General features: G+C 34.8%; 3 protein-coding genes across 3 annotated transcripts in view; 1 reads left to right on the top strand and 2 right to left on the bottom strand.

Moving 5' to 3' along the window:
• Positions 1–337: 337 nt before the first annotated feature.
• LOC120629757 (Fanconi anemia group D2 protein) lies at positions 338–5,480 on the bottom strand. The gene has a single exon (XM_039898787.1). It carries the CDS (start codon positions 5,300–5,302, stop codon positions 1,259–1,261), a length of 4,044 nt encoding a protein of 1,347 aa, XP_039754721.1. The 5' UTR covers positions 5,303–5,480; the 3' UTR covers positions 338–1,258.
• Positions 5,481–5,920: 440 nt separating this feature from the next.
• On the top strand, positions 5,921–14,950 carry LOC120631426 (protein adenylyltransferase Fic). The gene is made up of 3 exons (XM_039901008.1): positions 5,921–7,247; positions 11,168–11,365; positions 13,132–14,950. Exons 1-3 carry the CDS (start codon positions 6,223–6,225, stop codon positions 13,262–13,264), a joined length of 1,356 nt encoding a protein of 451 aa, XP_039756942.1. The 5' UTR covers positions 5,921–6,222; the 3' UTR covers positions 13,265–14,950.
• Positions 14,951–16,705: 1,755 nt separating this feature from the next.
• LOC120633402 (kinesin-like protein Klp10A) overlaps positions 16,706–23,451 on the bottom strand; it is a 100,854-nt gene continuing 94,108 nt past the window's right edge. The window contains exon 16 of the transcript XR_005659196.1: positions 16,706–16,821. The gene's annotated coding sequence lies outside the window, so the exon portion shown is untranslated. The remainder of the gene's footprint in view (positions 16,822–23,451) is intronic.

The raw sequence follows: 23,451 nt of genomic DNA, 5'->3' as shown, positions 1-23,451 counted from the left end.
ATCGATTGCACGCAAAAATCATTAATTAATCATCATGATCAACCCATTACAAACAAAGAAAAAGTGCAGGCGGGTAACGACGCGGTGGATCGGAAGTCGGAATATAATGTTTAGAATAGCAGATAAAGGTTTGTTTGGAAAACTTATAAGTTGAACGCCGTCAGAGTCTGGGCTGCTATTTGTTTTGATATTGGTAAAAGAAAACAAAATTATTAACATTGAAATATAATTCGGAAGTTTTTTTGCTTATTTAATTACAATTAGTTAATAGATATTACATTTATATCTTTTAATATCAATAATTCATTTCATGAAAATACTTAGCTTAATTTGCTGTACTCCGCTTAAAGCAGGAGAATCCGCCGTAAGGTGCAATTTATAATTTCTTCAATCCTCCTTCTATACTTAATCCACATAATGTATACCTCCTTTACGCGGAGCATAGCGAATTGAGCTTCATTTTCATAATATATAATGGAATTCCACAAAGTAACGTCAATTTATCAGTAGATACGCTCTATACTTAAGAGATTTTACATAGAAGTTTTTCGCGCAGCTACACGCGTTGCTACTGAAATCTGAAATAAGCTAAGACATTGCGTCTTAGACACTCTTAGAATGTTCTGACAATCGTATCTGTACAATGATAATGCTACTTATTAAACATTTAAGATTAGCAGCGAACGAAAAAACAGAAGCACTAACCCAAAAATAGCCCGTATCGAAGACATAGCCTCGGTGGGAGTGGCTTATGAAGTGTACCCCGAAATCGAATGCGTTAAGTTAGCTAGTCACAATGCTGACGGATTAACTGCCGGCCAATCAAGGCTCGTCCCGTGCTGCATGACATACAGTAGAACCAATCATGTATGACGTGCGTGTCAATGGTGCTGTTTCGAATAACAATTTGTTATTTCGTTCACTGAAGATTAGAGTGAAAGTATTTATTGTATCCTAAAATCTTAATACAAGTTTCATATAAACTAACGTCACTTGTAGCGTAAATCTATAATTCTGCATTTTTAACGTTATAAATTGCACTAGGGGCTCTGTAATCTAATTTTCACAACTAAGGGTAGCTAGTAGACAAGATATGTGTAAGTGATATATGACAAAGAAAAGCTTAAAGTTTTGTCTTAGACAATTTTCATAACAAAGGTCTAGCACAAATATTGGTAACACCAGAATGTGCTGAATCTTATTCGGTAAGGTTAGTGTATACATGAATAATGTTAAGAAAAAGGTATAATCATCATATTCACACTATAACACTGGCACTCCTTGAATCAGGATTAAGAATTTCATTATCAGAATCATCACTATCATCTGGCAGCTGCTCGTCACCATCCTCTTCTGAGCCATCACTTTCTATACTCTGCTGTGTCGCAATTACTTCGCCATCTATATTCTTATTCTTGAGGGTGCCCATCCAAAACGCGCCAGGACAATCGTTCGCAGCTAATACAGCTTTCACTTTATATAGAAGTGTTTCCAGCAACTGCTTCATATAGGGCACTTTGCCCAGCAAAGCTCTATCTTTCTTAGCCCGGAAATGGCGGCCTAATGTCTGCAGAAACCTCGTAGACTGCTGTAAGGTCGCCAAAAGTTCCTGTATATCTTTTGTTTTGGCCTTAAACTCCAATTCTATTATAGGTATTCCGAGTTGCACGAATAATCTAATTATTGGAAGGCTTTTTTTGTAAAAAGCGATCAAAATATTTCGAACTTTGAGGGTTTTAGCCAGTTCGGACAAACATTTCAAAATGAATAAGACATCCCTCCATAGATCTAAATGCTCTAAATTGGTTAAGCCTTTATTTAAAAAAGTTTGAGCTGATTCCTGAAGAGCACTGCCCAGGTTTTTATACAAAATGTGTAAATTGGATTTATTAATACTTGGAAATGAATTCAATGTGCTGTTTCGATTTTTTAACATTTGCACGTCGTTTATTAGTAAAAGAACGGTATTTTTCAGTTCTGATATTTCGATATGTTTGAGATTAAGTTGTACAAAGTTATCAATACTCTGATTAAAATAAAAACCTTTTTCTGCCGCTCCATTCGCAGTTTTCCATTCTCGGGAAAGAAAATGTTGGGCCATTTTTCTCAATATTTTTGTTACAGTCTCGCTTGAAGTATGTTCTTGGAGAGCGCTAACAACATCGAGTAGTGACACTGCAGTAGTTAGTTGAACACAATATTTTTCATGCTTTTGAAAATATTTAGCAACTGTCACCAATAAATTTTGAAGAAAAGTTGATTTATCATTATCTAAACTTGCAATGGAGCGCAACGAAGTCTCTAAAAGTGCTTTATGCTGAATCTTAAATCCAATCCATTTAAAATATATTGTAAACATATTAAATATGTATTCCAAACTTAGAATGTGGTCTGAAATTTCATCACTTATTAAAACTTCTTCATTATCGTCTTCATCGCGTACCAATGACTTATCTAATTGCGATGTAATAACACCCATGTGGCTAATTATCTTTGGTATTATTACACTAACAGACTGTGCACACTCTTCAGATTTTATACTATCATAAGTTTCTGCAGAGCCTTGCTTTGTCAGAAATGTCTTTTTTTTAATTCTTGAAATCAATAAATTTTCAAGACTGCAGTTAACGCATTTCAAAAGAAAGGGTAATTTTTCAATGTTTAACCCCATTTCCTCATCATTACCATCTGTGAGATTGGTATTAAGAAGATTCAAAATGTTAAGATTAAATGGTCGAAAAGTAATATTTTGTACATGTCCAAGTCTATTTTTAATTACAATTTTATTATTGTTAACAGATGATTGTGACTTCAGTGTTTCTGGTAGAATAGATTCTTCATTTGTTGCCTTTTTTGGAATATTTGGTTTAATGTTTTGTTTTTTAGTATTGTTTTTTGTGTTTTGTTTGTTATTCTTTAAACCAGATATGTTTGCTGGGGGCTTGTATATAAAATTGATTTTTAATAATATTGTGCTTATCAAATTTTCTAATTTTTGAAGATGTGCAACTCTACTAAAGATTTTTGTTTTTAAAACAAAATCAGTTTGTGAAGCAAACGCATTTACAATTTCCCGGAACCAATTTGCACAGTGTATTTGGCAATCCAAAATATGAGAAACAGTACTAAAACTCATGTCCTCAATTGAATCAACATCGAAGATAGGCATAACAACTGGGCATCCTAGTAATGCATCAATTTTCGACAAATCACCATTGTATTTTCGGGCATGTAATGTCTGTACAAGCTGAAATAATGGAGACAAAATCTGAATATTAACATCATCCTTGGCTAACAACGTCATGCCTGCAATATTAATGGCTATAGCTTCATCTATTTCACTGTCTGAGTTTAAACAAAATTGTATGTCAAGTTTAAGGTTGTCAATTGTATTGTGTTCCAAATTGTTGACTATGAAATTTTGCTCAAGATCATTAGTGACTGCATCAGTTAGCCAATGTAGAAAATGTTTATTAATATAACTCAATGATTGGATTATCTTACATAATTCATCATAAAAGAATGCTGTTATATCAGGTAGTTGTCTAGTGTTGTTACTGATTGATTCTATGATTTGTGCAGCCTCTTGAAGATCACCTTCAATCATATGGTTTGCTGAAGTATTCCCAATTTCATCCATTGAATCAATTGATAGGTCTTCTCCATCTTTGGAAGCTATGAGATACTTAACAGCATGTATACCAGCTAGTATTCCTTGAACTTTAATAGTGGGATTGGAGCTACCCAACTCTTTCCAAATAATCATATGAATATCATTCCTGATAACCGAGTTCTCATAGCTGTATGCAAGGCCACAAAGCAAATTCATCACAGCTCTTACTTCAGGTAAGGTCATGTCATCCATTCGATCTAATAATTTCATCATTTGTACACTTTGCGGTTTCAATATAGACATATCTTTTGATGCAACTTTATTTAAAATTGACAGTATATTTATGACACATTGTTTGGAATCTAAACCCAGTTGCAATAATTCTGCTACTATAGTCTGACAAAACTCGTCAAGCTGAGATAACATTGTAGTATAAAGATGAGAACCAAAATTTTGAATAACAGGTTCAGCCTTAACCTCCAAGAGAGAATTTGTCAAGCTTATTAGATGCTTTAGATAGTCTTTGAGTATCGGTTTGAATTTGTAAAATGTTTCATCGATTAGTTCTTCATTCAATATATTGTTTTTTATTTGTTTCCGAATTAAACTCTCTAACTGCTTTTGCCTTTCCTCTGATGTGGAATATAGAATTAACATTATTACAAAATCTATTGGTTTATGGTCTGTATTGCGATTGCACAAGGAAGCTGCTTTGAACCAAGCATTAGCTATTACTTTAGATGACACAATGGAGTTCCTTATTGCAGTAGCAGTAAGAACCTGGCTAGACACTATCTCCTCAGGTTTATCAATAGAGGTTGACCAACTTAATGCATTTCTCAATCCCTGAACCACTTCCAAATAAGCAGAGTCTGTTGTGCGTCCAGGAATAAGGAGAAATTTGACAAAGTTAGAAAAATTATTGCATTTTGATATTGTCATTAGTATATTTAAAGTCTTTTTCTGTAGCTTTTCATACTGCTCGTCGGACAAACAAAGATAAGAGAGACAATCCAATATGGCAGGGATAAGGTCATGGTCTTCGCTTAAGATCCTACTCATTTCCGCTGCTATGTTCTCATGTGCTTGATCCCCTATTATATCGGGAATGGCTGTTATGATTTCTAAGCGTACCATATGTTCTGTAGTCACATCTAAAAGGTTGATGAGATGTACGGAAATTTTGTCACTGTCAACAATATTATCTAAGGAAGAGAAGCATTTTAGTATCATTTGAATGAATGGCCCACATTTGTTATCAGCAGCTAAATCTATAGCTTTTTCGAAAATTAAGTCAATCAACTTGGTCTGAATATTTGGTACACTGAGTAAAATTTTCACTAAACTATCAGACACTGTACAACATTCAGAACTATCACTTTTTCTGACGATATTAGGAAACAGATAATGCCTGAAGTCGGTCAAATCTTTACACCGTTTTAGGAAATTTGAGTAAAACTCAGATACGTTGTTGGGGTAATCTGGGTGTTTTTGCAAGTTTTTCTTTAGGTTTCGTATGATAACAATGGTTTCATGCGAAGTAACACATTTATCAGGGCTATCGTGTAGCTCTAAACCGCACTCTTTTAGTGTTTTACCAAAGTAGTCATCGGTTATAATATTCTTCTGCCTTTTCCGCTGTGTTAATTCCTCACTTAATGTTCGTTGCGAGGTTCTTTTGAATCTCATTTTTCCAATGATTTTGTGCTATGTTGCGATTCCACAAAATTTTAGATCAAGCAACAAGCTTTCTTAACACTTTCAACTGTTGTTTGTTAAATACATTTTATAAACTTTTCGTTTTGTTTGGCTTTCAAGTTTCAACCGCTGTTATTGTTAAATTAAGATTTCTTCATTTGACATTGACACTTACAGTAACACAGAAAGTTACCATACATATACAAGATTTTTAGGGCTGTACGGTCAATGATCTTTGCTTATACTAAAGGGGACAAATTAAAAAACAACAACAATATTTTTCAGTTAGTCAAAAAGTTTAGCATCGTTTTGATATAAATGTTTTTTTTTCTGGATTTTCCAACACACGTGACGTTAACGAAGTACAATTTGCTCATTTTTCTGATGTTTTTATTTTAAATTTCCCTAACTTTTATTAGACACCTGGTTATTGGCTTATATGTGTAAAGCCAGGACGGAAAAAAAATAAAAACAATTGCTCATTTGACAAACTAAGCCAAAGCAGACATTAAACTTTTCCATGGGGTACGTTGTGTAACGGAGGGCAATAAATATAGCCTTAAATGTAACATGTTATATAAAAGTTTTAACCTGAGATTTTAGACCTTATTTATTTATACCATACTTGTTTGACATGGGTTAAAATTCGGTCCTGTATCTGGTTAAATTTATAAAATGACAGCTATCATTCAAGTTCAAGGCTGTCATTGTCTTACATAGCTGTCATCTATGGCTGTCACTTGTCAATTACTATCCATTCGTTTTCTAAAGTCGTCAGTCCAACTCTTACGTGTTTTTCTGTTATTTGCAATAGGTGGTTTCATTGCGATACACAATGAAATCGAAATTATTTAGAGTGACTTATTCCGAAAGTTTATCAGCAAGATTAGTTTTCAATCGGGAAGGTAATTATGTGGTTCCTAACTAAATCATCGCAGGCCGAAACCATGAAGTGTGAATCTGAGAAGCAGTTTCCTCTGAGAATGATCTTGGGTAGATGTAAAACGGTGTTCATTCTGTCGAGCCTGGTATGTACGATTGCTGTTGTGATTTCCTTGCACAAGCTATTAAGCCATGATATTAGATTCTCGAAGCCGTTTTCGCCTTTGCCAGCAGAGCTCTACGGAATGTATCTCGAAACCTTCGTAGATCAATCTCCACTGCCAGCAAAGAAACGTGACAACGCACATGATGCGGAAGCCGTAGGATCGTTGAACGCGGCGTTAGAAATGAAGAAAGTTGGTAAGGCTGAAAAAGCGTTAAAATTATTTCAACATGCATTCGCCTTGTCTCCAAAACACGCAGATATACTAAACCACTACGGAGAGTTTCTTGAAGAAACAAAAAAGGATGTAGTGAAAGCAGACCAGTTATATACATTAGCACTAACAAATTATCCAGAACATTCTGGCGCTTTAATGAATAGGCAAAGAACTGCTAGCATCGTAGAGAATTTGGATAGGGAGATGTTGAGAAAAATTGATGAGAAACGTGACACTTTGTTGTCTATACCTGACAATAACGCAGCTCTGTGCAGAGCAAAGAAAGAAGCATACTTTCAACATATTTATCACACTGTTGCAATTGAGGGAAATACTATGACCCTACAAGAAACTCGCAGTATCTTAGAAACAAGAATTGCAGTTGCTGGGAAGAGCATAGCTGAGCACAATGAAATCCTTGGCTTAGATGCTGCCATGAAGTATATAAATACAACTTTGTTGTACCGAATAAGAGATATAACTATGGGAGATATATTAGAAATACATAAGAGGGTTTTAGGGCATGTTGACCCTATGGAAGGAGGACAGTTTAGAAGGACACAGGTTTATGTTGGAGGGCACATACCTCCAGGGCCTATGGAGATTCAGAAGCTTATGAGCCAGTTCCTGGAGTGGTTGAATTCGGAAGATGCTTTGGAGCTGCATCCAGTGAGGTATATTCTACATATCCTTTATATATTCAAATTCAAATTCAAAATTTCTTTATTCATGTAGGCCTATCACAGGCACTTATGAAGCGTTCATACATATTTGTTTACATAATTGTAACGGGACGGTGATAACTTCATTTGCCAACTTAAATCTAAAGCTACGAGGGTTCCAAACGCGCCCTGGTCTAAGAAGAGCCCACTACAAACTTAGCTGGGTAAATTTATTTTTTTGTTATCACCTCTTCCAGTATTTATATTTATATTAAGCTATGAAGCTAGAGCAATTCACACCCAAGCTTTTTTATCGTTTAAATAATCTTTAATATTATAATAGGATTTTTCTGTAAGCTTACGTTTTATATAAACTTTGAACTTATTGAGAGTCATCTCAAAGATTTCATTTGGTAATTTGTTATAAAATAATATACAATTGCCCTTGAATGAATTTGCAATTTTGTGTAGCCTAGTAAGCTGCACAACAAGTTTATTTTTGCTTCTAATATTTATATTGGCGGCCGAGTGGCGCAGTGGGCAGCGACCCTGCTTTCTGAGTCCAAGGCTGTGGGTTCGATTCCCACAACTGGAGAGTGTTTGTGTGATGAACATGAATGTTTTTCAGTGTCTGGGTGTTTATCTGTATATTATAAGTATTTATGTGTATTATATTCATAAAAAAATATTCATCAGCTATCTCAGTACCCATAACACAAGCTACGCTTACTTTGGGGCTAGATGGCGATGTGTGTATTGTCGTAGTATATTTATATTTATTTATTTATTTATTTATATTGTTACAATGCATTTTCTTTTTAATCATTATGTACATTGACTTAGCAGTGTTTTGAAGAGTTGTTAGTAAATAATACCCACAAACTTCCCTGGTTCCCTGGTCTCTGATGTAGACACAAGTTCCGTCCTCGCCATTTGGATGCTTTATATTCTTCTTCTAGTCACTATAACAGAATATTTCTATCTGTAAATAGTGGAATTTTTATGTTCCCTCAAACTATGCTTTGGGTTTATTTAAGTTGTCTGTAAACAAATTACTAAAACCAGGCAATGCATTGGTGACTCCTCCAGTGCTACTGATGTTCCAGGGCAGTGGTGTATTTTTTTTACTACTGACATAAAAAAAAAAACTTAAAAGGTTTGGTCTTACATACAAACGAACAAATTTTAACACATGTATTTGTTCAAAAAAAGCTGCTCCTATGAAATAATATTAAGTTTTATAATTTCTTTCTTATCTATTAGAATATCAAATGAAATTGAGTGGGCGGTAACATACCTATGCCTCATAATATTAGAGCCTGTTTCATCTGGCAGAGTGAGCCTTTGTGTGTATTTCAACACCTTAGTATCTTTTGTTGTCAACTCATCCTTAAGGCCTCTCCCTAAATAGCTTTAGGGTATTGAATTGCTTTTTTATGTGAAATGAACAAAAATGCTATCTTAAAGCTAATAAAAAGAATATTTTGGCAAAGCTTACAGTATTTTAAATGAAATTGTATAAATTCAAATGACTATAAATGGCTGCAAAATGCTCCGTTTTGGGTGTGAATGTAAAAACCATTCTAATGTTTTATTTAGGAGGAACAATGCTTTAAAAATTATTTTTAAAAGTGTGAGGAATGTTCTAAAAATGTTTGAAGTTTGATAATCTGTGAGATCCTTCGTTGTCATGCACGATTATGATCTTTAAATCTCTAGTAATAAATTATTTTCTAATAATAGCAACACCACATTGTTTACTGTCTTATGACATCACAAGACTGTAAAAAGAGTGTCAACCAAACCTTTGCCTTGCTTTGCTAATAGACCTTTGCTGGCAAAACATTTTATTTTATGATTTATAAAGAAACATTTTATTTTATGATTTAGAAAATTTATTTATTTATTTTCTAGTTTCGTGAAATGAAACAATATTTAAAAAAAATAATGAAAGAATAACACCAGTACAAGGGACTAAGAATATTTTTATTACAATCAAATACGTACCCACAGACTTATTATTATGATGATCGTACAGAAACACGACTAATATTGAGACATCTAACGATTAATATTGACGGCCGATTGGCGCAGTGGGCAGCGACCGTGCTTTTTGGGTCCATGGCCGTGGGTTCGATTCCCACAACTGGAAAATGATTGTGTAATGAACATGATTGTTTTTCAGTGTCTGGGTGTTTATATGTATATTATAAGTATTTATGTACATTATTCATAAAAATATTCATCCGTTATCTTAGTACCCATTACACAAGCTACGCTTACTTTAGGGTTAGATGGGGATGTGTGTATTATTGTATTATGTATCTACTTTAATAGTGTTTCTCGAACAGGCTGTTAGTCATTTCATTTAATTTAGCAGTTGGCAGTAATTATTTTACCTCTAACATGCTAAACGTTTACCATAAAATTGAGAAAATGGGAAAAGTTTCTGTATTTTACGATTTGGTCCAACCATCTCTTTTCTACCATCGAACTGCGAGGTGCCGAATGAATCTGCTCCGTTACGTTGTTGAAATACCATCAACACGTACGAAGCGTTTTACTTCCTTTCTGATCCGTACCGCAAAGGCCTGGAATGCCCTCCCATCTCCCGTCTTCCCCGATACCTATAATCTGGGTACCTTCGAATCAAGAGTGAGTAGGCATCTTCTAGGCAAGCGCGCTTCATCTTAGGCTGCATAATCCATCAGGTGTGATTTCAGTCAAGCACTTGTCTATATATTAAAAAAAAAAAAGATCTAGCAACATTCCGCGGGTGTGAAGTTGTGATGTGCAGGGGCGTTTTCGCGTTCTTTGCACACAACGCACTGCATGCAATAATTGTTGAATGACATTGTATCAATATATTTTATTGCTATCTATATATTTTATTGTACTTAAGTTTATTATATGTATATATTATATTTGTATATATAGGTATATATGCATGTTTATTTAAATGCACCACCTACCTCTCTTCCTGAGCTGTTTTTAACACCTTTAAAAACAGCTCAGGAAGAGCTGGAAGAGATCGCTTAGTAGTAGTAGCCTAGTAGCGATAAGGCCGCCGAATTGTATACTTTTTGTTAAATTTTTACTTATAATTTTACTATATGTTTATTTGGTGTATGTTATAGATGTTACATAAAGTTATACAGAACCATGTTTAGCCCATTTAAAGGCATGCAAATGTTAACTAAAAAAATAATTAAAAACATTTAGAATTTGATTAATTACAATTAATTTCATTAAAGCTACAATTAATATTTAATTAGTTATGTTTTAGTTTATTTTGTTTATGAACTGTAGCAAAATATGACAGATTTTCATATGATGACAAATTCATTTTTTAATAAATTAATTAATAAAAGTTCAACATAAATAATATAAAATATATAAAATGCATATGTAAACTAATATATTCGGTATTAATATGTCAGTAAATTTTTTTGTCAAATAGTAAAATCATTATAAAATATTAATTAGTATAAAATTTCATTCAATAAATTATATAGTCTATTTAAAAAAAATCACTTACAGAGTAAAAACACTTACTAACTAGCCATTTATGCAGTTTTCCCTTGAACATATTGAAAGGTAATTATTTCAATAGATAATGCAAATTGTTGAATATTTGTATATGAAATAGAAGTGTTAGCGCTGTATCAGTGATCATAAAACCACTGCTACAGCATAACGCTGAGGCGATACTTTGTTTGGGAGGAACACTGCCAACAGGGAACTATATTTGTTTGTTTTTAGATTATTTAAATTTATTTCGTTACCTAATTTTAAGATCCTTTCTTTTTTTTTATATATAGTTTCAGTTGACAAGTTCTTTGTGTAACTCGTACTTTACATGTTAATTACTGTGTGTTGTTTTTTTCTCAAATAAAAGGTTTTTTTTTTAAATATTAATTAATGAAACCCAGATACGCGGCGCTCGCGCACTACAAGTTGGTTCACATCCACCCGTTCGTGGACGGCAACGGACGCACGTCGCGCCTGCTGATGAACCTACTGCTCATGCAAGCGGGCTACCCGCCCGTCATCGTGGCCAAGCAGCACCGCCACCTGTACTACCAGCACTTGCAGACCGCCAACGAAGGGGACGTCAGGCCTTTTGTGAGGTGAGTCCGCATCGTAGATACAGTAGAATCAGTGGCGTGCATAGGGCCTTTGACCAGGGTATGCATAAAGTAAAGCAGGAAGATCGCATTAACGTGAAAAATCCTTACCTTTTATGAGTTATACCAAAAATTGGGTATGCAGTGCTTTTGCGCATGTAAGAAGTGCACGCCACTGAGTAGAATACTTTTATTATGACCACGCCTATATTGACCAACCACCCAGTGGCGTGCATAGAGGGTATGCACAGGGTATGCAAATACTTAAGGGTAGGCTTTTATATCTCTTTCAATGCCTTTCCTTATTTTATTTATAACTCGTACTGGAGATTTTCTTCATTTTATATCATCTGCATACCCTGTGCATACCCTCTATGTACGCCACAGCAACCACCTATTAAAGTCAAAGTCAAAAATATCTTTATTCAAGTATAGGTGGCACTTTTGATGCGTACATAAGAATTACACGGTAGTGAGATGATGGCGATAACCACATTCGTAAACTTAAAACTAAAGCTACGAGGGTTCCAAACGCGTCCTGGTCTAAGAAGAAGCCCACAACAAACTTAGCCGGGTGTTTTTTATTTTTTTGTCATCACCATCTCACAATGTCATTTTAAATTATTAGAAGAGCAACCTGGTTAGAGCAATAATTCACACCAAAGCTTTTTTATCGATTACGTAGTCCTTTATACTATAATAGGACTTTTCTATAAGCTTACGTTTGATACAAACTTTGAACTTTTTAAGAGACATCTCCAAGATGTCAAATGGTAGTTTATTGTAGAATTGTATGCAATTTCCTTTAAACAAATTATGAATTTTATGTAACCTAGTATATTGCACTGTAAGTTTATTCTTACTTCTAATGTTTAAATTATTGCAGTCACATTTTTTCTTAAATTTAGAAATGTTTTTATGAACGTACATTAAATTTTCGAATAGGTACTGTCATTATTTGAAAATCTTAGTAACTAAAATATACCAGTCTAGAAGTTTATATTATGACTTAATTACACGACGAAGTTCATGAAAGTTAAGCTTAATTTACTGTACTCCGCAAAAAGCAGGAGAATCTGTATGGTGTAGGTAATATATAATTTGTTGACGATCGATTGGCGCAGTTGGCAGCGACCCTGCTTTCTGAGTCCAAGTTCGTGGGTTCGATTCCCACAACTGGAAAATGTTTGTGTGATAAATATTAATGTTTTTCAGTGTCTGGGTATTTATATGTGTATTATAAGTATTTATGTATGTTATTCATAAAAATATTCATCGGTCATCTTAGTACCCATAACACAAGCTACACTTAATTTGGGGCTAGATGGCGATGTGTGTATTTTAGTAGTCTATTAGACGGCCCATGTGTGATGTGTGTATTGTCTTAGTATATTTATTATTATTTATTATTTATCTTTAAAAAAAAATCCTTATACTCCACACCAAACAGATCTTCGGCAATGAACATCTTTTTTTTGAAACAGTGAAGAAAAACATGAGGTATCTTTATTGAAGTGAAAGCTTTTGGCTTCGGTAGGCTGAACCGTCACGCTCGGAGAAAAGCTCACTACTGCCGTGCGATCTTAAGCACAAAATACGATACAAAAATGAAAATATAAAACTCCATTTTCTCTCATTGATGATTCTCCGTATGTCCTTAATTCTGCGACTGTATTCCAATATCCCCGATTATTTTTAGGCCTAGGCTTTTTTTTTGCAGTGATAATGGTGATGCTGTGATGCCTTTTTTAAATTACGCACATTTACAGATTCATCGCCCAGTGCACGGAGCGCACGTTGAACCTGTACCTTTGGGCCACAAGCGAGTTCAGCCCCAGCGTGCCCGCCATCGGGACGCCGCATATCCTCACGGGGGAGGGGTTCGATGAAGACCTGTTTTGATTGAGCCACTCTATGAACTATTTACCGCCTTTTTTCCTGCAGACAGTTAGAAAATACCACTTTCTACCATTTTGATTTTATGCGTGGACTTCAGAATTGGGTCTAAAAAGAAGTAAAATTCTAAGAAAAACGTACGTAGTACGAGTCACACTCGTTCATCGAGTGTTACGCACTCCTCCAGAAGCAACTGTATTAGTATCACTACAAGATTAATTGTTAATTTTTAAAAAGCGACGATGGTCGGACATACCTCCGGATACCGCTGTAATATACGGTATTCCTGCGGGAACTATGTTTTCGGGATAAGTGCATATTATAAGCTGTAAGTGTATAATTGTGTATAATTGTTTTGGCCCTTTAGATTATTCTCTTATTATGCACGAAATTGTGGTTTTAGGAGGTAAGGAGAATTTTGGGACCTCTTTTAAATAAGGAAGGAAGAATTAATTATATTCGACGAGATTTTATAATCGACGGAACAAGCATGGCCTAAAAGCAGAGCAACACTCCGCTCCTGCAACATGCCGCCCTGTGTCAATCCACTTGAGTCGTAGGTGTTAAGCCGCGTGTCTGTAATTACACCGGCACCCACGCCTTTAGACCGGGACACTGCTGCTTGGAGGCGGGAATAAATATGGTTGTAGTACTTCCCCGAACGAGCTCTGTCACAAATAAATCTACTACGTCTGCAGCCATTTCTATTGGTGCCAGCGTACCTTATCGTATACATCACAAAGTGGGCCCTGTTTCACCCACTTCTGTCGCCTTAGTACAAAATTAGAGTAAGATACACTAAAATGGATCTTAATTGTATTGCATTAAAGTTGCCTACAATTCTTTGGATCGGGCGTTTTACTGAATGTTTGTAAAACAAAAATTAAAAATAAAGGGTTTGCGACTCTAAAACGAGTTACGTTAGGTAAATTTTACTTTGAACGGAGTTTGAAATACGAAATCGACCCCCTCGATTTTGACGCAAAACTTGCGCTAAGGCTACATATAATTGTAGAATAGCTTATTCACAAATGTTGTCTTTATCACTTCGCATAAAGTTTCTTACTTTGAGTTGTGACCAAACTTCCGTTCAGGCTACCCGACACTTCTCATGCGAGACCGACCCGACCTAGGCATTGCCTAAATCGAATGCCTAATGATGTGTGCGATGTCTATAAGAAAAGCGTTACGCCAACTCTTAGGAGATTACTATTAGTGAACGGTCTATGTATGCCTAGGAATCTCCTTAAATGAGGCGTAATTTTTTAGGCATTGTCTTCGTTAGTTAAAATGGGCATTAGAGTAATAAAATTGCTTTAAATAGATATAATAGTCCAATATTATTTTTATTTCCTATAATCCATATCTTTGCCATATAAAAACTTTGTGAACTTTGACAAGTATTCGAACGTTTTATAAAATAATGGGAAACCATAAATTATATAGACTTTTTTGGTGAAGCGATATAAGATTATTGTACTATGTATGGTCTGTCTGTTTTTTTCTCTATCAAAAAGTGTGAATTAAAAAGATCAATTAAATGTACTTACGCCTAGCTTTACGATTGCATTTTAGCCAAAGAGATTTAAAAACAAAAGGCATCTGAATAATTAAACTTCCAATGGCATTTTTTATTGCATAAAATGTACAAAATCTGTTATTGTGTAAATATGTACCTATTTATTTGGAAAAGGTGGTGTGTTCTGTGATACATAAATATAATGATGTTATTTATTTTGTATATCGTAATTAGAGAATTATATGCGTTTATTTTTTTTGGCGTACGTATCAAAATTTACCGAACAGGCTGGCTGGCTGGTTCTGCCATTTTTGACACGTTTTTCTGAAATAATATCAATTTACCACCAACGTAAGTTAACTCTGTTAATAAACATAAATTATGATATGGTAGGTAAATGCTACCGTATAAATCCTTGACTAAATTAAATTCCAGTGGAACATTGGGATGACTAAATTCTTTTATCTGTCACTACATGAGTATGTCATAGAATCCATCTTTAAGCAAGAAAAATTGCTTTAGAAACGAAAGAGTATATTTCTTATGTACGGTTATCCGATATTTACCTAATGTTTTTTTTTACTTGTGTAGACTATTTTATGCACAAGTGCAATTTTGTTGGCACCTTTTAGGTGCTTGTGTCTTCCACATGTGTTAATTTATTCCATGTAACTACCAACTACTTATATTACTGCTGTACCTAAATAAAAATATTTCATGACAATTGATTGCTTTATTTCTTTATAAATATGTATGAAAGCTTCGTATAAGATTAGCCCGTTGTGATAGAAATAAATATTTTTTTCTTTGCAAACCTCCCAGATCCAGGAATGGTTGAGGCCCATACAGGGCCGCGCCGACCCCCTACTTGTGTACCTACCTATGAAGTCTCTTTTTATCACAATTCTTGATGAATGAATATTATTTTCATATTATGTCTTATAATTTGTTATTTACAAGGCATACTTTGCGTCAAATGTACCAACTTACTTATCAATACTCAATAGATATTATTATATTCTTTGTATTGATAAAGGAGCGACACTTCGCACACAGGGCCGGTGCGGCTCTGGGCACATAACTCTGAGTACTAAGTGGGGTCCCAAGCTGTTGGAATATCGATCTTGCATCGACGTGGACAGATGTCATCAAGCAAGTCGCAGGGGGCCAATGGATTATTTTATATTTATTTATTATATTATTCTTATTCGTGATATTTTGTTTATGTATTTGAATGTAGGTTTATAATAATTTTGCACCACCTGTCCGCTGTCGCTCATCTTGTCCGAATCCAAAGGTTGCCTGGCAGAGAGCTACTAAGCGATAAGGCTGCCTTTCGTATTCTACTTACGTCTTTGTATTTCTATTCTTTTATTTCCTAAGATTATTGGTAAAAAAAAAAAAAAAGAGTTAAATAATAATAGACCCACGCTGCTGCACAAGGCCGTGGTACTTAAAACTACCTACAAGAATTCAACGTCCAGCAGTTTAATAAAACATCCCCACCAGACAGATTTTACTTAAACTTAATAGTTATGAAATAAAATATCTATGTAGATACTAGGGACGCTGCAAATATTCTGCCAATTGAAGAACCAAAAGTATAAAGAAAATCAGTCGATGGCTGTCGTTGTATCCAATTTGCAGCCTTTTCATTGCTAGCTGACATTCAGGTCACGCGTATAAGCATAATCATCACAATAAACACATTACCGGCCAACTACGGGGCCCGGGTTTCCTCTCAGAATAAGGAGGGTTTTAACCCGTAGTCCACCACGCTGGCCAAGTGTGTATTGGTACACTTCACACGCTCTTGAGAACATTATGGAAAACTCTCAAGCATACAGTTGTTAGTACGGGTTAAGCAAGTGCTATGTACCTATTGCTTAAATAAAAAAAAGTAAAAACTCATAATAAAACAACAGAACCAGTTTCGATTAATTTATTATAATGTGCGATGTTAAAATAGGTTTTTATTATAATAAAGCATTTCACTAGCACGACCCGCTCGCCGCTCCGCACCAGTCGCGTCCTGCACTGCCCACTGTCAAACCGACACACCAACACAAATAATATACAAACTGATTCATTTTAAGCTAAAAAAAACATCTCGGCGTTAAAGCACCTACAGATGTGCCAACAAGTCTGCTTTCGATACGCTTGAAACTAGTGGCAACAGAACTTTCCGTCTACAACCTTACTTGACCGATAACAAAAATCATGTTACCTTTTCCAGTAATCGGTAACAGAGTACATATCTAATATTATATATTATTTTATTTATCGTTTCTGCTACGTAACAATGCCATTTTCAAATATCATTCTCCTTTCCTACATACATTTTATTATTACATAACATAATTTCTATTCCGGAAAGGTCTGTTATTGTAAGTTAAAAGTGAGTAGTTTGGTTAGTAAATAATAAATTCAGTTGGGCTTGATCAATACAGGCACGCGGAAAAGTTAAATCCCAATATAGTTGAATGTTGGCATGTCTGTAGATGTTATCAGGGCCTCCACACACGGCTCTTATAAGCTTTTATATCACGAAGATGCCACGTGTGAAATTCCCTTAGAACAATTAAAAATATGATTTAAGAGATTTCGTTCATCGGCGCATACAGTCACTCTGATACAGAGTACCGATTGAAGTTGATTTATTATTAATTTATATTTATAAAAAAGCGCTATCTAATAAACTTTGTAAGCTGTAGAACCTGCCACGATGTCCATCACATAACATTTTATTAGCTTCTCTATATTTCGACAACCAATTTTTATATCAAGCACATTGCGGTTTTATATTAAGGCAAAATTATATAAGCCATTCGAGGAACCTTATAAATAAAATGATTTGTTTCCATTATTAGGGCCAATACACATGTACCGTTACCTAGCCAACGAAGTTTTATGTCTCGTTTGAACATAAAAAAATACAAAGAGATCGAGCAACTGCATAAATGGGTGGACAAAAACGCTTTATGTGTTATGACCTTATTGTAAATGTAGGAACATGAAATAATTGATATGATTACATTTTTTCATAGTAATTGATTATGCCTCTGCCTATTAGGTTCATTGTTTATGGTACTCAGCACCAGTTTTATTTTAAAATGCTATAATGCAATAATGTCAAAGTCAAAACCGTGTAGATCATATCAAACAGTTGCAGATATAAACAAATTTTTATCTAAGACCGCACACAGACAGGGATTTTTGTCGTCAACGTTCAATTTATATAGTGCGCGGTTATAAAGATAATATTTAATAAAGGAAAATCAGATGAATTGAATCAAAGAAGTTTCAAGTTATGTAGGTAATGCTTTCATAACTCCGACAACGTTAAGCCTTCTTTTTAAATCTAGAAATATAGAACTCTTCCTTGTCACCTAACTCCTAAATGGATGGACCGATTCGGATGATATAATGTGTGTATATTTGGGTTTCCGCAACGTATTACCCTTCTGGGTATCATTATGAGATAATGATAACAAAAATAATACCCAATTAAGATTAAAATTAAGTTTTGGACTTCTTAAGCCAAGGTGGTTTGGAATTTTCATTGCTTTCTTTTTTCGCCGGTTCCAGCTATGTAGCAACATTGATAAAATAATCTGTATGAATTTAGAAACATTCAAAACTTACACTGGACTATCTGAGGGAAAAATAGCAATATATTATACGTTAGTATTAGATAGTTTAAGAAGAAAAAACAAAACCAAAATATAGTTATTACAAGCGATTTTTATTGAAGGACTCTTTTAAGGTAGTCAACTGAACGATAAGTATCTAAAGTACAAAAAAAAACAGTTACAATTAATTATCACAATATATAATAAATAAGTCGCATTACAAAAACAAAACGAAAATATAAGTATTGACTTGAAAAACTTATAATCATTAGTCTTTTTAAGTGGTTTTACTATTTTTTATTAATTAAAAAATAATAATTACTAAGTAAATAATATTTTACGATTTTTATGACGACGACGATGATAATGTATGGGCGTTCGACTATAATATTTAAAATCATAAAGTCCAACGCAGACCACCGATTGTGAATTCGTGGGTGAAGGTAGTTCGCCTAATTTTCACAGATACAACGCACACGACGTCTATGCTCTCTATCTTGTCAAAATCGATGGTCAATAGTCATTCCGATTTTTTATTCCACTAAAGTTAGCCACTGCAATCTCGCCTCGGTAAGTGATGATGCAGTCTAGTATAAGTTAGTAGCGGGAAAACCTGTAAGGGTTACGATGTACTAAATCGTTTAGCAGCACGTCTTTGTCGGTAGGGTGGTAAATAGCCACGGCATAAAAAACTCCCACCAGACCAGAGAAAATTCGGCAATTAGTTCCCAAATTGTCTGTGCCGTGGATCGAACCCGGGATCTCCGATTTATAATACCGCAGCGATCATTACTCCACCATAGAGGTCATTTCTGCGTGCTAACGTCGCCTTCCAAAATTATTTTGTCTCTCGTACACAAATCCAAAAACTCAACCAAATTGACAGAACTAAAGTATCGTTATTCACTTCAGTGAAGAACTTTGAGTAAAGAATGGCAATATTTTTAAGACCTGTCAGATAGCACCATTTTCGTCTATACTTTTACTGATTTTAGTCGGCTGTCTGCGCTTGGCCTAGTTATGGAATCTGCGCGTAGTAATTAATTTCCTAGAATCCTTGTAAGACATAAAATGTAAGTAGCCGATTCTATAATTTCATAGAGTATTAACTATAGATAAATAATAAATATACATCCGAATATCCGATCTTCAATCTTCAATATAGGACGTTTTTTTTAATTATCTTCTTCTATATCAGAATCAAACTCAGGTTGATTGCCAGAGTAGTTCCCAGCACTACATTTAGATGGCAAACCAACCACGAAGAGTTGTCAGTGGACAATAGCTTTCGTGAACGTAGAAAACCTGTCCCTCCCATTTTGTATCCTTTATTACAGTTGCTGATCTGTGGCGACCGGTATCCATCCATACAAAAATCCGACACTATCGTATCGTGAGTTTTGTATGGAGTTGATCAATCAGGATAAAAGTCACTGTAAATTGTGTGCTAGCTAACCAGAGACTATGCTGAAAATCCAAAGTACGCGCTATAGCAAATATACAACTCAAATAGCGATGTTGGTGACTCTTTGAACTAACTCATAGCGCAAGAGTGCGATAACTCCATTAATTGCTATGAAACTCTTTTCTCTCTTGCAATTTTTACACATGTATGATAAAGTTGTAAAATTTACGTCACGATAAGATGTCAGAGGGACACTTTACGGGATGGTAGACACTTTACTACCATCGTTAAGCGCAGTATTAATTAAAAGTTCGGACAAAATTTATGTTTTTATTTTATGTACGGACAACCGGTCCAATGCGTTATAAATAGAGATCAGTGGTTTAATATAGAAGGGTGTTAACCTACCAAGGAAATTCCGTACCTGAACGCTAAGCCGCTTGGTCTACTGCGCCGATAGCCACGACCGTAGCTTCCCGCAAGACTGACTCTTAGATAAAATTTGTGGGTATATAATCTTCATATAACAAGAAAAAGTGACTGACTGTCCGATTGACTGATCTATCAACGCATAGTTTTTACTAGTGGACTAGAAAGATAGGATTTTCGACAATTCATCACCCAAGAGGACAAAATAAGGGTTTGAATTATATATGAATTTTCAACTTGTCAAACAAAAGTGCACGCCTACTGCTCAAATCGCTTCCGTTACGTCAAACTTTACATCTACTTCACAACACTAGTATGTTTTTAGCACGTTTTACGTAATGAAAAACAGGAATAGGTAAAACTATTTAAAGTAAGATAAAAAAAAACATCTTCCATATATGGGAGACATTTCTTTATAATAATATATTTTATCATAGTGTTTCGTTTTCTTTATTAATAAAATTGTTTCAAATGGTACTTTAGTGATATGAGTCGCGAATATGATTAAATGCTCCGCTAATTCGTTCGTACACAAAAACAATTTTAACCTTCCGTGTAACAAGGAAGTGATGGAAATATAAATATTTTTTTTTAATTAAAGCGATTTTTAATATTCATCATCATCTTTATATTAACCAATTACCGTCCCAATAAGAGGCACGGGTTACACAATAAGGGGGATTGATGGACTCCATACAATTTTAAGAACAGTATGGAGAACTCTCAGGCATGCAGGTTTCTTCACGAGGTTTTCCTTCATTGTTGAAGCAGGTGATACTTTTAATTGCTTAATACGCACATAACTTTGAAAAGTTAGAGGTGCATGCTGGGATTCGAACTCGGCCCCACGAAAGTGAAGTCGAGGCGAGCCGTTTTTTGACATTACTATTGGTTTTTAGTTCAGAACCTATACAAAGCACTAAAAAACACGAATATGCATATAAAAATCATTCAGTCGTGTACCAATATACATATAAGACTAAAACAATGCCAAACTCATGCATCGTTTTAGCTAGAATGCTCAGGTCGAACAAGGTCAAATAGAAATATATCCCTTGAATCCAAATTCTGCCTCTGGACCTCGGAGATAGTTCATTTACATTAGTATAATAAACTTGTATGCAATAATTAATTATACAGTTACTTTTCATTAGCTAACAAACTTCCTTAACTGGCTGTTAATTTTGTGTACAACCGAATAATATATTATGAACTTATAGATTAAATTTGTCATGCTAAATATATAAACGCAAGTTCACACAACGCGACCGCGCTTACGGATTGGGCGTTTATACGAAGAAAGTTATTGAAATGTTTAAATATACCGAACTCCGTAGACCGACCTAAACTATATTCATGCTGCATTAGTATAGGCAGGAGATAATAACATGCTAGCTAGGAGATAAACATTATATCCCCGGGTCTCCCAGACAAGGGATAAAATTTGCGTGTCCAACTGCCAAAGCACTTTAATGATAACACGTATATTATTTCCACTTGTGCGCCGCCAATGACCGGAGAGTTAATAAAGCTGTGGGAGAAGATAAATTGATATCCTTTCACCGGAGAGAAACATGTCTCATTGATAAGACAACAGACCACAGATTCTAACCAACGGTGCATGGTGCCTGGTGTGAGATTTTTCATTTACGATTACATATACGATAGCGTGAATGTTAACAACTATTTGTATGAAATCGAAAGAGTGCCGTGATATCGCGTCACATAAGTCAGCCGCCGCAAATCCGCGAGGTTATCAAAATAAAAACCAAAACGACGAAAAAAAGCGTCAGAAATGAAGTTAATTTATAACCGGCACTGTTCTTGCGGCAGAGCAACCATAGAAATACAGTTAATTGATAATCTCTTCCAATTTTTAATAGTTTACGCAGAATAATGAAAAAGTTAAACCGATAATTCAATAAATACTGGCGCCATTTTTAAAATCACAAGTGACTTCACTCCGTATAAACGCCGGTAACCGTCCATACACTCGTTAATTTATAACTAATATCTACAAACATAGAGATAGGTCATTAGCGAAGTTAAATGCATTGAAGTTAGGGCCACTAAATATATATTATAAAGTCTTTTTAACAGTTACATGGAACACGTCGCACCAGACTAAGGAGTCACTCGACATAGACAAGTGACAGCAATCAATATATACCAGCGGGGAATCGATTTTAAGTCGGCTAACCGTAAGGTCACTCTAGATCGGTAACCATTTTGTTTTGCTGCAGTGAAAATATAAAAAAGAGAAACAATTTAAACAACAACACAACTTTCAGTCCGTGATTTTATCCGCCTGGAAATCCGCATTCCCGTGGATTTAAAATAAACATTAGTCACATATTTGTATAAACAGCAACAATAAACCAATTCGTCTGTCGCATCTATATAACGTCAGCAAGTAAGCAAGCACCTCTATGATTTTCAACATTAGTTAGGAGGGTTTTTTTTGGGTTCAGACACCAATGGGTGTCTAAAACCGTAAAAGATATCTTACCTGCCCTGAAGTATGTAATGTAAATATCAAAATAAAAATGTAATAAAAAAACTGGACCCAGTAGTATCGGCATATTTTGAGTACTAACATACATTTCTGTCAAAATGGTATATTTAAAAAAAAAAAAATAAAGGAGGCCTACTATTATATTTTATGGAAGTGGTATCATAGGGTTTTTATGCAAGACCGTTTCTGTTACGGACAAGGCTCATTCCATTTCACGCATAGAGCATGGCACCGTCTAGCATAAACATCTTGAAGGTGAAATCAACCAAATCGCACACCTATCTAAGCGAACACAAGCATTGTCACGTACCCTTAGTGCAAGATTTTCTCGTTCGCAATCGAGCATTCGTTTTCGTTTTCGTAGAATAAAATAAAATAGATCTTATTAACAGTGAGTTAAAGCTCAAAATTGTCTACAATTCTTCAGATAGGACTTTTGGCAGAACGATGGTAAAATTAAAATCAGAAGTAACACTGGATTTTCGACTCTAAAATAAGTGTGTGACGGTATAGAGTTTGATATGCATAAACGACTCCTCGATTGCGAGCGTGCAAAACTTACCTAAGGCACTTAAAATTCCAATAGTCATCGGTGTTTGGAAATTTGATTAATGTAAACCAGCAAACGTCGCGAAGAGCGTCGGTTGATAACATAATAAACCTAATGCTACTTTAAAACAAAAAGCATTGCGT

This window comes from Pararge aegeria, chromosome 2 (genome assembly GCF_905163445.1).
Source record: "Pararge aegeria chromosome 2, ilParAegt1.1, whole genome shotgun sequence".
Lineage (NCBI taxonomy): Eukaryota > Metazoa > Arthropoda > Insecta > Lepidoptera > Nymphalidae > Pararge > Pararge aegeria.
The sequence above is the reverse complement of the archived record's forward strand: the minus strand, read 5'-3'. Positions and strand labels throughout refer to the sequence as shown.